Source organism: Nanorana parkeri, unplaced genomic scaffold (assembly GCF_000935625.1).
Source record: "Nanorana parkeri isolate BGI_ZX_2015 unplaced genomic scaffold, ASM93562v1 scaffold334, whole genome shotgun sequence".
Taxonomy (NCBI): domain Eukaryota; kingdom Metazoa; phylum Chordata; class Amphibia; order Anura; family Dicroglossidae; genus Nanorana; species Nanorana parkeri.
The window spans coordinates 403264-415725 of record NW_017306602.1 but is presented as its reverse complement, the minus strand read 5'-3'; the positions used below and the strand labels follow the sequence as shown (position 1 = coordinate 415725).

General features: G+C 43.0%; 1 protein-coding gene across 2 annotated transcripts in view; it reads left to right on the top strand.

The window, feature by feature from the left end:
- Window positions 1-3910: 3910 nt before the first annotated feature.
- The window catches only part of NOC4L (nucleolar complex associated 4 homolog), a 14015-nt gene continuing 5463 nt past the window's right edge, over window positions 3911-12462 (top strand). Inside the window, exons 1-8 of one of the 2 annotated variants that reach the window (XM_018558352.1) lie at window positions 3911-4086; window positions 6934-7054; window positions 7433-7539; window positions 9008-9115; window positions 10270-10419; window positions 10548-10647; window positions 11587-11621; window positions 11727-11777. In XM_018558352.1, the coding sequence (XP_018413854.1) occupies window positions 3940-4086; window positions 6934-7054; window positions 7433-7539; window positions 9008-9115; window positions 10270-10419; window positions 10548-10647; window positions 11587-11621; window positions 11727-11777 (819 nt within the window). In that variant the 5' untranslated portion in view covers window positions 3911-3939. Of the gene's footprint in view, window positions 4087-6933; window positions 7055-7432; window positions 7540-9007; window positions 9116-10269; window positions 10427-10547; window positions 10648-11586; window positions 11622-11726; window positions 11778-12462 lie in introns of both variants that reach the window. The other variant, XM_018558353.1, reaches the window with a different exon arrangement.

Genomic DNA, 12462 nt, shown 5'->3' with positions numbered 1-12462 from the left:
TGATGATACCAAATGATGCAGGGAAATACATTTGTCACAAGCTGCATCATTGTTACAGGAAGACCTAGATAAAATAGGGGGATGGGCAGCTACATGGCAGATGAGATTCAATATTGAGAAATGTAAGGTAATGCAAAAATATGTAAAAATATTCCAGCAACACAGTAGTAGGGTCTACTCTGGGAGAATCAGTGATGGAAAAGGATTTAGGGGTCCTTGTAGATCACAGACTCAGCAATAGCATGTAATGCCAATCTGCAGCTCACAAAACTAGCAGAATACTCTCATGAACTAAAGAAGAACTCCAAAAAAACGTAACCCTCTAGTGGGGCTACCTTTGCACTGCAAGGGTTAAGTGTTCATTTTGTCTAGTGGAGGGGGTCAAATAAAGCAGATATACTCACCTGATGTTTGCTCCCTCCGGACTGCTAGGCTGATCCCCGCAGCCGAGGGGAGGACTGACAACACATGGGGCCCCCGGGTAATACAAGATTATGGGGCCCCCTTGTGCTCCGCCCGTATACAAGCCCCACCCACAAGCCACCTGCATAAACATTCTTGTGTTACAGAAATTATTTTTTTACACTATTTTCAAAATAGTGGGCCAATTCACTAAAAGATGAATTTCCGGGGAATTGGTAGGAGACTTCCAAAATCTACACCAATATAAGCAATTTGGAAAGTGGGCTAAATGGCAGAATGCACAGCGGACCTCAGACCAGAACCAAGACACAGCAGACTGGGCAGTTAGAATGACGCATACACAACAACATTTCCGGGTCCAGCCATCACACACATTCTGACCCCTGTGGGACATTACCCGCACACACGCATTAATGGGCAGCTCCTTCCATGTCAGCATGCGGGTGAGTGCTCACCTTCAGCAGGTGGGTGCAGCAGGTGTTGAGGGTCCCACCAGGTCAGATGTGGATGGTCTCAGCAAGGCAGATGAGGAGAGTCTCACCAGTGGCATGTGTGGATGGTTTCAGCAGGGGCAGATGCAGTTGGCCTCAGCAGGGGCAGGTGTGGTGGGCAGGGGTGTATCTGCCGCGAGGCAAACAAGGCGCTTGCCTGGAGCGGCAGATTCGCTGAGGGCGGCGTTGCTGCCTTGCCTAGGGCAGCAGCTAAGGTAAATACACCGCTGGTGGTGGGTTTCACCAGTGGCAGATACGGATTGTCTCACCAGGGGAAGATGTGGAGTGTTTCACCAGTGGCAGATGCAGTTGGCCTCAGCAGGCACCATTCCCCCAGTGGGGGGCCTGGGAAACAGGGAGCGGATCTCTCAGCGGGGCCTTTGTACAGCCACACCGGCGGTAGGCCAGCCCTCGGGCTATACACCCCGCACTCAGCATGACATCTCCCGTCCCCGCCATTTCTGTGCTCTTTTTGGCCGCGCCGCTGCCAAACTAGTAGATGCAGCTGTGCTAAAGCGACGACGGCAGTGTCAATCCGAATGGTCAGTGCGCCCCTGTTGCAGCCTCTTAAGGACCGCTGACTTCAGGAGGTCCTATGCAATTCCATTCACTTGCATTAAATGTGAGGACACTGAGGGACAGTCCACAGCCAGTGTGGATGGGGAGAGATGTGAGTGCCGACTGCCACAGGACTGAGGATCAGGTCATTGTATCTGCTTTTTCTGTGTCCCCTATAAAAACGAACACTTAACCCTTGCAGTGCGGGTTAATTTTTCTACAGTTCTTCTGAGTTCAGACTCATCTTGAATATACAGTTCAGTTTTGGTCACCAATCCTCAGGAAAGATTTCCTTGAACAAGAAAGAGTTCAGAAAAGGGCAACCCAATTATTGAGGAGGTTGGAGGAAGGACTACACTTGTTCACTCTAGAGAAGACATGTAAGAGGGAATATGATTCCAATGTACAAATGTATTAAAGGTAACTATAGAAGCAGTAAAAACTGATTACTTTAAGACAAGTGGCCATAAACTGAGGTTTGTAGAAAGGAGGTTTAACCTTAGATTGAGAAGGGGTTCTTTACTGTTAGAGCAGTGAAAATGTGGAACTCCCTCCCCCAAGAAGTGGTACTGGCCAAGAGTGTCCATATCTTAAAAAAAAAACATTTTTAGATGTTCCAATCAGGGCTATGGAAATACGTGGCGCAGTGGCATCACAAGGAGGGTGCAAGGGTTGTGGCCCGCACCGGGTGACACCAAAACGATTTGCAGTCATTTTGGTGTCACCCCCTCTCTGAAAATTCGGGCACTCGGTCATACCCTATCCTGCCTGGTGAACGTCCCCTCCTCTCTCTGCTGGCGTTCATCACCAAGATGGCCCCCGGCAGTTAGGTGAGCGTGAACAGGGCCGGTTTTCCCACAAGGCCAACCAAGGCACGTCCTTGGGTGGCAGGGAGCAGAGAGGTGGCAGGGATTCCTATCGCCTGATGCCTGGGACATGTAGTTCTGGGTGCCGGGTGCTAAGTTGTTTTCTACATTTAGCTCTGCTTTGGGCAAGCAGAGCTATATATACAGCCGGGAAGCCGCTTGTTCGTTTTCAAGTGATGTCAGCGATGTCGCCAAGATCACTTGTATGCAGCCTGCAGGTCCATCCTTCCCCACTGGCTGGAGATCCTCTCTTCAGAATGTCCGTTCTGCCCTCTGCTCTGTGTATACAGCGAGAGTGGAGAGCTGCACTCGCAGCCTTCCCCTCTCAGCCGTCACAGGAGTTCCACCACAGTGCTCTGCTAGAACTCCTGTATTGGAGGTCACAGGTTCAATAAAGGGAACCTGTCACCTCCAAATGCTATCACATAGGGGTTTGTTAGATCTTGTGTGAAAGTTAGGTGTAAAAAAATAAAAATTGATTACATTTTTTTTTTTAAATTAAGTACAAAATAATATTTAAAATAAAAAATATACATATCTTTTTCATACATATACAAAACACCTGGCCTTGGGGCAGCAGAGAGTAAATTCGGTCCTGAGCGTGAAGTCATTACACAGACATCTCAACTCTCCCGGGAATCTTCTGATATAGTATAGCGGCTCCCGGACACCCGGGAGAGAAACATTTTCTCCTGGAAAGGTTTGCTCTGCTCGATCTAGCAGAGTAAACCATTCCCTGCTATCTGTTTTTTTCTTTTTTTAATTTTTACATCGGGGCCGCTGTCAGAGAAAAAAAAACTAAAAAACAACAGCAGAGGAATGAATAGTTAGGCTCCTATTGGCTATTTTGATTTGCAATAGCCAATAGTAGACTAGCTATTGCACCCGGCCACTGCTGCTGTCAATCAGCAGAGGTGGACCAGAAGTACTCCATCAGGTCCTCATCTGCTGATTGACAGCAGCAGTGGGCAGGTGCAATAGCCAGCTTGCTATTGCAAATTGAAATAGCCAATAGCAATCTGGCTATTCATTCCCATGGGTTTTTTTCCTGAGGGCAGCAGCTGTCAGAATACAAAAAAAACAGCAGATAGCAAGGGAAACAATAGCTTCTTTGCTATCTGCCATCATTTCAGGGGGGGTGCTCTCTTTCCCATCCCCACCCACCCTGAAATGGGAAGGGGGGAACAGAGGGCACCTTCTTGAAATTACTTTTTTCAGGTTGGGGTCCCTGCATTACGTGCGTGCATGATGATGATGTAACGCACACGCCTAATGACGTCACACGCTGCTGACTTAGAGAATAATAATCACACTTGCACACACTCATGGGTTGAACTGAATGGACCTGTCTTTCTTCAAGCTTACCAACAATGTAATTAGGAATCTCTAGTATGTTGAAATCATTTTTATTTGTTACACTTAGTCCAATAATAATGAAAATTGAAGGACACCTCTGCTCCCAGTACAGCGAGTGCAAGAAAAGGAAACACTGCAACCTCTACTTCCACCACTAGATGGCGAAGGAGATGGTTCTGATGGCCGCGCATGCGCGCTAGCTGTTCTTTCCGGCTTCTCTTCCTCACACGTGAGCAGACTGGAAAATGGCAGCGCGCTTAGGCAAGCGTGCTAAGAGGACTCGGGGAGCTGACGGAGAATCGGTGCGGAAGGAGCTGAACTCGAAGCTCGGGGAGGTGCTGCAGAGCCGGGCCAATGCTAATTCCGTGTTCGATATCTTGGAATATTTAGAGGTGATGTATAACATAACACGTGCTGCTGCTGCTGACTGGCAGTGTGTGTTTACCATTATAGGACATTATTTAAAGTGCACCTAGCCCCACAGTGAAGGGAATTGATCAAAATCTGTAGCAGTTGTGCATGGCAGCCAACCAGCTTCTCTCTTTCATTTTCAAATCTTCACTGAACAACCAGAAGAGAGAAGCTGATTGATTGCCATGCAGAACTGCTCCAGATTTCTATAACTTCCCACTATAGACTCTAAATTAACAGCAGACATAACTAAGTCCCTGTTCATACCTAGGTGTTCTGTGAACGTGTGCCAAATGTGGGGAGAAACCGACATGACATGTGTTCATGGAATGCATTAAAAATGTGCAACATGCTTGCGGTGCCATTACAGGCGAATAGTGCCCCAAACTCGGTCGGGAAAATGTACATTTTTCCATGTGTGTTAAAAAACGTGGGACGCCTGTAGCAGAATCCTTTTGTTTGGTGTGGCACCCATTGAAATCAGCAAAAGCAGGAAAAAAGTACATGAATTCGATGTCCATTCCCAGTACATCTAGATGTGAACGGTGTGTAAGTCATTCACTCCTGAGCATTTTGTTGGGGGGGGGGTCCTGAAGTCTGACAATGCTGGACATGAAGAATCCCATTAGAGCTGCAGCTAATGATTATTTTCAAAATCGATTATGTCGATTAGTTGTTGCAGCCCTAAATCCCATTATTGTTAGTGGTTCCTGTTCACACCTGAAGTTGGTGTCTCTTGAAGCTTGAAAAAGTACGCAAGTTTTATTTTTTTTGTTTTTGGAAAAACGTGCGTTTGCGGCCCCATAGACTTCAGTGGGAGGGCCTGAAAAACGTATGTTTTTCAAGTGATTTTCTGTCCTGACAACTGTCTCCACCTCCTAGTAAACCAGCTTTCCATTGGCTAAAACAAGGCTGCTCAAGACCAAAAAACCGCATGTAAAAGCGTGCAAGAGTTTTAAAAATGCTTATACGCGAATGGCGACCACTACAGACTTCTCAGCTGATTGCGTGGTTGTGCCGCACACAGGCTAGTTACAAAGAGTCCTATTAAGACGTATGTAAACCCAAGAACAACAAATGATATATTGCAGCTTACCGGTCATTAGATGTGCTGGTTGCATTGGTTTTCTTTGGGCTTTTTCTCCTTTATTTTCACCTGGTGATCCTGCCACTTCATGTCCTAGGGTGACAACGCACACTCACTGCACTGTATCAGGGTAAAAGAAACAAAGTAGGACTATGGATCCCAACCCCTCTCCTATAACTTAGAGCAGTGTGGTTCTGTAGCTCTGAGATAGGTGAGAACAATGTCACTGATAACAGTCAGCAGGCAGAGAGCACAGGAAGTAGTTTTTTCACTTATTATTAAACTTCTATAATAAAACACTTTTTGATGGTATCTTCAACAGACAAAATGGAACCAGATATTACAGTTTTGGGTTTTGATAAGCTTCAACGCTTACCATAGTTGCCTAGTTATGTGTTTTTGAAGTACAGTGAACTGCGGCAGTGGGCACTTCAAACATTCAGTCATGTCCAAGAAATGTAAAGTGGTCCCACATTTAAAACTTGTAAGGTATGGTACAGCCCCCCCCAACCAATTTCCAGGGTACTGTTCAGTCACAGTTAACATTTCAAAATGGGAATGTTCAAATACCAAGTACAAGTACAGATACTTTGAGCTCCACGACTAGAGAAAAACATAAAAGTTAGGAGGCAGCTGTCATTTGTAAGGAGCATTGGCTACGGTTTTCTGGATCCCTGTTTTAATGTATGATTTTTTTTTTTCTTTATAAATGTATTTTTTTTATTAAAACATTTTTGTTTAGGGATGCACCGATACTAGTATCAGTGCCGACGCCGAGTATTTGAGCGAGTACTCGTTTTTGCCCAAATGCTCTGATGCCTGGCCCAATACTTGAGCTTCTGGTATCAGGAAGCCGGGCAGCGAGTCATTACACGCGGCCCGGCTTCCTGATTGGCCGGGAAGCCGGCTCCTTTGTCACTTGTGATGAGGGAGCATGGAGCTGGCTTGCCGGGCAGCATGTCATTACAGGTCCCCCCAGCTTTCTGATTGGCCAGAAAGCCGGCTTCATGCTCCATCATCACCTAGTGACGACTGAGCATGGAGCCGGCTTCCCGGCCAATCGGGAAGCCGGGGGGCGTGTAATGACGCGTTGCCTGACTTTCTGATTGGCCAGCTTCTCAACCAACCTGGAAGACGGACAACGCGTCATTGCCCAGCTTCCTGATTGGCCACAAAGCCGGCTCCTTGCTTTCTCGTCACCTGGTGATGAGGGAGCATGGAGGCGGCTTCCCTGCTAATCAGGAAGCCAGGTGGCGAGTCATTACACGCTGCCTGGCTTTCTTAATGGGACTTCCAGATTCGATATCGGTGAGTACCGGAAAAAAAAATGAATAGTACTCGATACCAAAAAAACATCGGTGCATCACTATTTTTGTTTATTGTCATGTGACAGTTTTTCTAAAACAATACAGACTAATGATTTTAGAGCAGTGGTGGAGTGCCAGGGCCCAGTCACAGCTGCAACTCTGGTAGTTCTCGAGAAAGTGCCAAGTATCAGCACTGATATCGGAACATCCCTATTTCTAAATGTTCCCTATAAAATAGCAAATCTTATACTGGAGCAATTACTCTAGTGGACAATCTAATGACTTTCAGTTGGCCCTTTTCATTGTGTTTGCATTGCAGAGATCTGCTGGGAGTAGCATTTGTGATCTTCCAAGGACTGGCACATCTGGACTGACCTTTTTACTCTATTTCCATTTTGTAATAAATATATATGCTTTGTTTATGCTTCTTTTAGTCAGAAAATGATGGCGATGTTCAAGCGGCAATCCGAACTTGTTCTAAACTTTTTGAGTCTTTGCTGGAGAAAGGAGAGCTTTATGTTGGGGACCTTCCATCTGAAGATGAACATCTTCCAGGTAGGGAGATCTTACAAAGTAGATGTGTACCCTTCACTTTTGTGAACACTACGTTTATCTACCAATGAAAACCAAAACACAACTGGCTAAATGTTTTCAATGTGGGATATACTAATTTTAACACCACCCATATAATGCCATAATGATGGGTATCAAATTGCTGGCAACAGTGAGACTCACGGCAGGTTCCTGAAGTACTTCCTGCAGCCTCCAGATGACCTCTGAGTTCTTGGTCGTTTTTCTCAGTCACATTTACAAGAATTGTTCCTGTTGATGTTAAGTTGGTCTTAAAGCCCAAATCTAGCCAAAATGTTTTTTTTTTTTGGAATAATGTAATTTTGGTAAATAATCATTAATGTCCCTGTTTTTTGTGAGCAGATTCCATGGGTGCAGAGCAGAAGTACAAGATATGGATGAGGCACCGCTACAAAAGCTGCGTGTCCTGTTTGGTGGACCTACTACATCACAATTCTTTCCAGCTTCAGGTCAGAATAACTTTAAGGTGGCCATACACAGGCAGATATCCTCTTGAGACCAGTGCAGAGATGTCTGACTGTCCTTGAGCAAGCTGTTGGTGGGCAGGGACCCGCTGCAATTCTTGCCTAACTGTAAAAGTGCACGCGCACCACTGAAGCATCAAGCCCGTTCACAGGGAGACTTTTTGGCAGGTTTGAAATTTTTATTTTGTAATAATGGCATCCTCAGCTGCTGACCTCCTGAGATCAAAAGCCACCCAATTATCGCAAGCAGTAATTAAAATTGGTATCTCATGCTTTTGTTAGCCAAGCTGTTATTTAATTGCTTGCTCTATGGAATTTATTTACTCTTTCCCATGCGTGAGTTGCTATTGAATGATATTTTAGCAATGCTGTGAATATTTTTTCTCTCTCTCTCTCTCCTTGTTAGCAGTAAAAGCCCAGGAGGGGTTCTATTCTGGCTGGACTTGCACATTAAGTGCATGTCAGCTCAACATGTTAACTGAGTTGTTTTCTGCTTTGTAAGCATCTATTAAATTACACTGCAGCCAGAGGCGATGGTTTTTGTATGTTGATGCATGTATACTTATTAATCTGCAGATTTTCTGCATTTATATAAGTTGTCATATTGCGTATCCTACCATGTAGATATGTTGAAAAGGACCTTACTAGGGCTGCAACCAACTAATCGATAATGAGAATAGTTGTCAACTATTCTCATTATCGATTAGTTGGTTGCATCCCTTAGCTCTCTCCTCCATGCTGGGAGGAGTGCACAGCAAGCAGTGGGTGGGTGCAGTAGCCATCCTGCTATTGGCTATTGCAATTTGAAATGGCAGCAGGCTGGCTATTGCAGCAGCACACTACCTGCTGTATTTACATTCAGCTGCCATCTGTGGAATCTTGCCACTGGCAGCTGTCATTCCCTGGCTGTAGCTATTCAAGCGCCATGTGCTTACAATACAATTATTTTTAAAAAATTATAAAAAGTGGGGAAAGTCATTTTTGGTTTCGGCCTGACAAATTCTGCTGCGGGAGGTGCGTTGCAGTGCCATTTATTTCAATGGCACCCCAGACACGCCTCCTGACCTCAATGGAATGCCGGCTACCGCAATGCTGTTTGTTCCAGTACAGTGCAATTGCAAAAAATTGTGCATACAATTTTTTATTCTGAAGTTAACATCATGCTTATAACACTACATTTGTTTATTTTAAATTAAGGATGTTATTTATTTAAACTTTTTTCTGTATCCAAATAATGGAAAAAAATAATCGTCCAACTAATCGATTATAAAAATGATTAGTTGCAGCCCTAGACCTTACAAATTGCCAGTGTTTTGAAGACTTTGGTGAGAAACGGTCCACTATTGCCAATCAGTTCAGGCAAATCAGTATCTAACACAGCCTAGGTTCTCCTGGAAAATGTACTCGTATAATGTCTCTAAGGTTTCTTCTGACATGTTCTTTTCTTCCTCAGGAACTGGCATTGTGCATGCTTATGAAGTTTATTGTGCTAGAAGGGAAATTCCCTTTGGAGGCTGCCAAATGGAAAGATGGTTACCGATTCCCACATCCACTGTTAAAAGTAAGTTCAGCGTCAGCTTTTGGAATCAATGTATACCCATTTGTTAGATGTATTTAACTCAGGAAATCATCTTCTTTAGTGTTTCATGTTTTTTATTTGTTATTCCATAATAAATACTGGATGTTAACGTTAGATTTGTAATGAGATGTTGTCAATTTGCCAGATTTGTAGCCTGTGCGCTGTTTCAGCGTAACATTGATTATGTGGCACAAGGTGTAAGTAACTGTTCAGCAAGTACTGAGAAGTGTTCTTGCAGAGTTTCTTGGGTTCGTATCCTGTGGTGACCACCTTTTTAGATTCACATTGCCCTTCTTACAGATTTATGGGAGAAACCTTAGAGGTGAGAGAACCCATACCATGGAGTGTAAATGAGCAGGCATAATGGTAACCATAGAGAGGTTATTGGTGCGCGATCACTGGCCAAGCTGAAAGTTGAGCACTTTTCTCACTATAGTCATGGAAAACCAGGCCTTTAAAAAGACAAGATGGGCAGCATATGGGCTTGCTAAGGATTTGCCACCTATGCCATAATACATTGCCAAATCTACTTTGCAATCAAGTATCCAGTGTCAGAGTTACATAGCCAGGTTGAAAAAGACACAAGTCCATCGAGTTCAACCTATAGAGATAAGAAAAACCTAAAACAGAATGTTATACCCACAGTTACCCACTGTTGATCCAGAGAAAGGCAAAACAAAAACCCTATAAAGCAAAAGTGTGATGGTTAATACTGGTAAACTTTGTTAATGGCAACAAAGTTTTGTTAGTAAAGCATAAAGAAACACATTTTGCTGCAAGATGCAGCAAAATGAGGTGTATCCATTACCCCCTTTTTTAAAATCTTTCTAAAGCAGTCCCAGCCAGAGTAGAAATGCTTGTCCCCAGCTGGCATGATCCCCCTTTGTGGAAGCAGTGGTTTCTCTACCGTGTATCCTGCACATATTGGTGCAATTTTTACCTCAAATTCAGCTGAGCTTTAACTAATCTAACAACAATACACAAGGAAGCTAAGGGAATTGTGTAAATTCTGCTGAAGTCAGAAGAAGGAAGTTTTAGTCCATTCTGTGGGTTTTGCTCCGGGTCCAAGTCTAATTGGATAATGCTTTATTACACATTTTCCCATCTGTAGTCCTATTCTTACCTTCTTTTTTCAGTTGGTTGTGGCTGGCTTACTACCAGAAGACAAAGATTTGTCCACTTTAATAACAAGATTTCAAGAATATCTGGAATATGATGATGTCCGATATTACACCATGTCTTGGATTAATGAAAACATTGCACAAGTTCATAAGAATACCAAAGAAGTAAGACCTGATTTGATTTAATCTCTTCAACTTGATATGTAGGAAGTTCTCTCTCTTCTGACCTCTTTGTATAAATTCTGATTTGAGTCTCATGGCTGGTACATTTCTTCTTGTTTCTCAACTTACAGCCCCTCACTGCTGCATTCCAGAACAATGTCTTTGGCCTGCTCTCATCCATTAATATGCCTGTAGATAATGAATTATCAAATTTCCTGGTAGTACAGAAAGGTGAGAGAGAAGACATTTTAGTGTCACTTCTGTTTTTTTTAAGTGTGGCTTACATATCCATTATATTATTAAAGTAAAATGGAACATGTCTGAATATGTAAAAATGAGTCCAGAAGGACTTCATTTGTTAAAAGCCCAATTAGCAATTTGCTAAGTAAAAATAAATGCTGGGTACCCTCAAATGGGTAAAATTCACAACTCTACCAATTTTTTCCGCTTTTGTATGTAATACAGTAATTGTAACCTTGATCTCTGCGTCTTATAAAAATAAACCCCAAAACATTAAAGTGTATTTTTAGGCAAATCTTGCTTTAGATTTGGATAGAGTGTAAAGGGTTTGACCTTCTTTCTGTCTGTGTCCCCATTGACCAGAGTCACTCCTTTATTTGTACTGGTGACCATTGTCACTGAAACAAAGTGAGGGGAAATCATTTAATGGAAACTGTCTAAGAGGGAAATTCTTGCTTTGGGAGATTTCCTCTAACTTCCTGTTGTGTCTCTGACATAGGAAGTGAAGAGTAATTTCCTGTGTGGTACAAAGACCACAACAAAATAGCCTGGAAGGGGTTTTAACTTTTTCCTACTCCACAACTAAAGTTATGACTAAAAGTACACTTTATTACAATGATATGGTATACGTTATGTGCCCTAAGGACGTCTGTGAACTCTGTTGGGGAGATCTCCCTTTACTTTATATCCTTCATGGTTAAAGGGTCACAATAACAGGAAGGTAGACACAGCCATAAAAAAAACCTTTATCAGAGGGTTCTAAGCCTTCCCCAATCCATCTAAGCATTATCTTGAGTAGGGCTTTAAACCATGGGATTGATTGTATATTGTATGATTACTTTGCAATCTGTCATTTGACACATTCTCTGAGCATTGTTAAGTCTCTGATTTTAAAATGATGACATTCCTTCTTTCCTGTTTCTTAATCAGAGAAATGTGAGGACTGGAAGCCAGCAAAATTAAAGGCAAGTCGACAAGATTATAGATCTTTCTCCTTTTGTAAAGCACGCCACTACTCTGCATCAGTGATCTAATGTAGTAACTTTCATTTATCTTTTTCTTTTGTTTAGGAACATAAGAGGATGTTTGAGAAAGTATGGATGAACTTTCTGAAGAATAAAGTAAGTATCCAGCTCTTTTTGATTCATGTGGTTTCGTTTGTTTCTGGCACCGAATGAAACACACCTGTAGAAAGTCAATAGGTCTCGAAGAAAGAATTACTTTATTTTTATTTAAAAAAAAAAAAAAATTGTGTATTGACCCTATTATAAGTTGAGACTAAGTGACCTTTTTCTGTTGACAGGTGTGTATTAACCCTTTCGCTGCCACCGTATCTCATATATCGCTGGCAGCTGGCCCCTTTTAAGCAGACCACCAGGACTCTGTTTACATGTGTAAAGCCGACTATCGGCTTTACACTGGAAGTGATTCTGGCGGCTAAGCCTCTGCCAGATCGCTTCCAGGGGCCGGTGCAATGTTGTCCTCTATGGGCTTTTAAAGCGCTGCCTATGGACAATTTGGGGTCCTTATTATATTGTGTTTTTGGGGCACTAAAATTAAGTGCATTTTTCAATACATGTTTTTGGGTTTGATAAAGAGTTTCTCTAATGTGCAACGTAAAAATTTGCAACTGCCACCATTTTATTATACAGGGTCTTTGCTTTCAGAAAATATGTTTTGGGGTTTTAAGTAATGTTCATGCCTAAAATGTGGATTATAGCATGCAAAAAATGCAGAAGGTGGCCTTGGCAGCGAAAGGGTTAAATAGTTGAATTAGGCACTTCACCCTTTTTTAGGGGGGGGGGG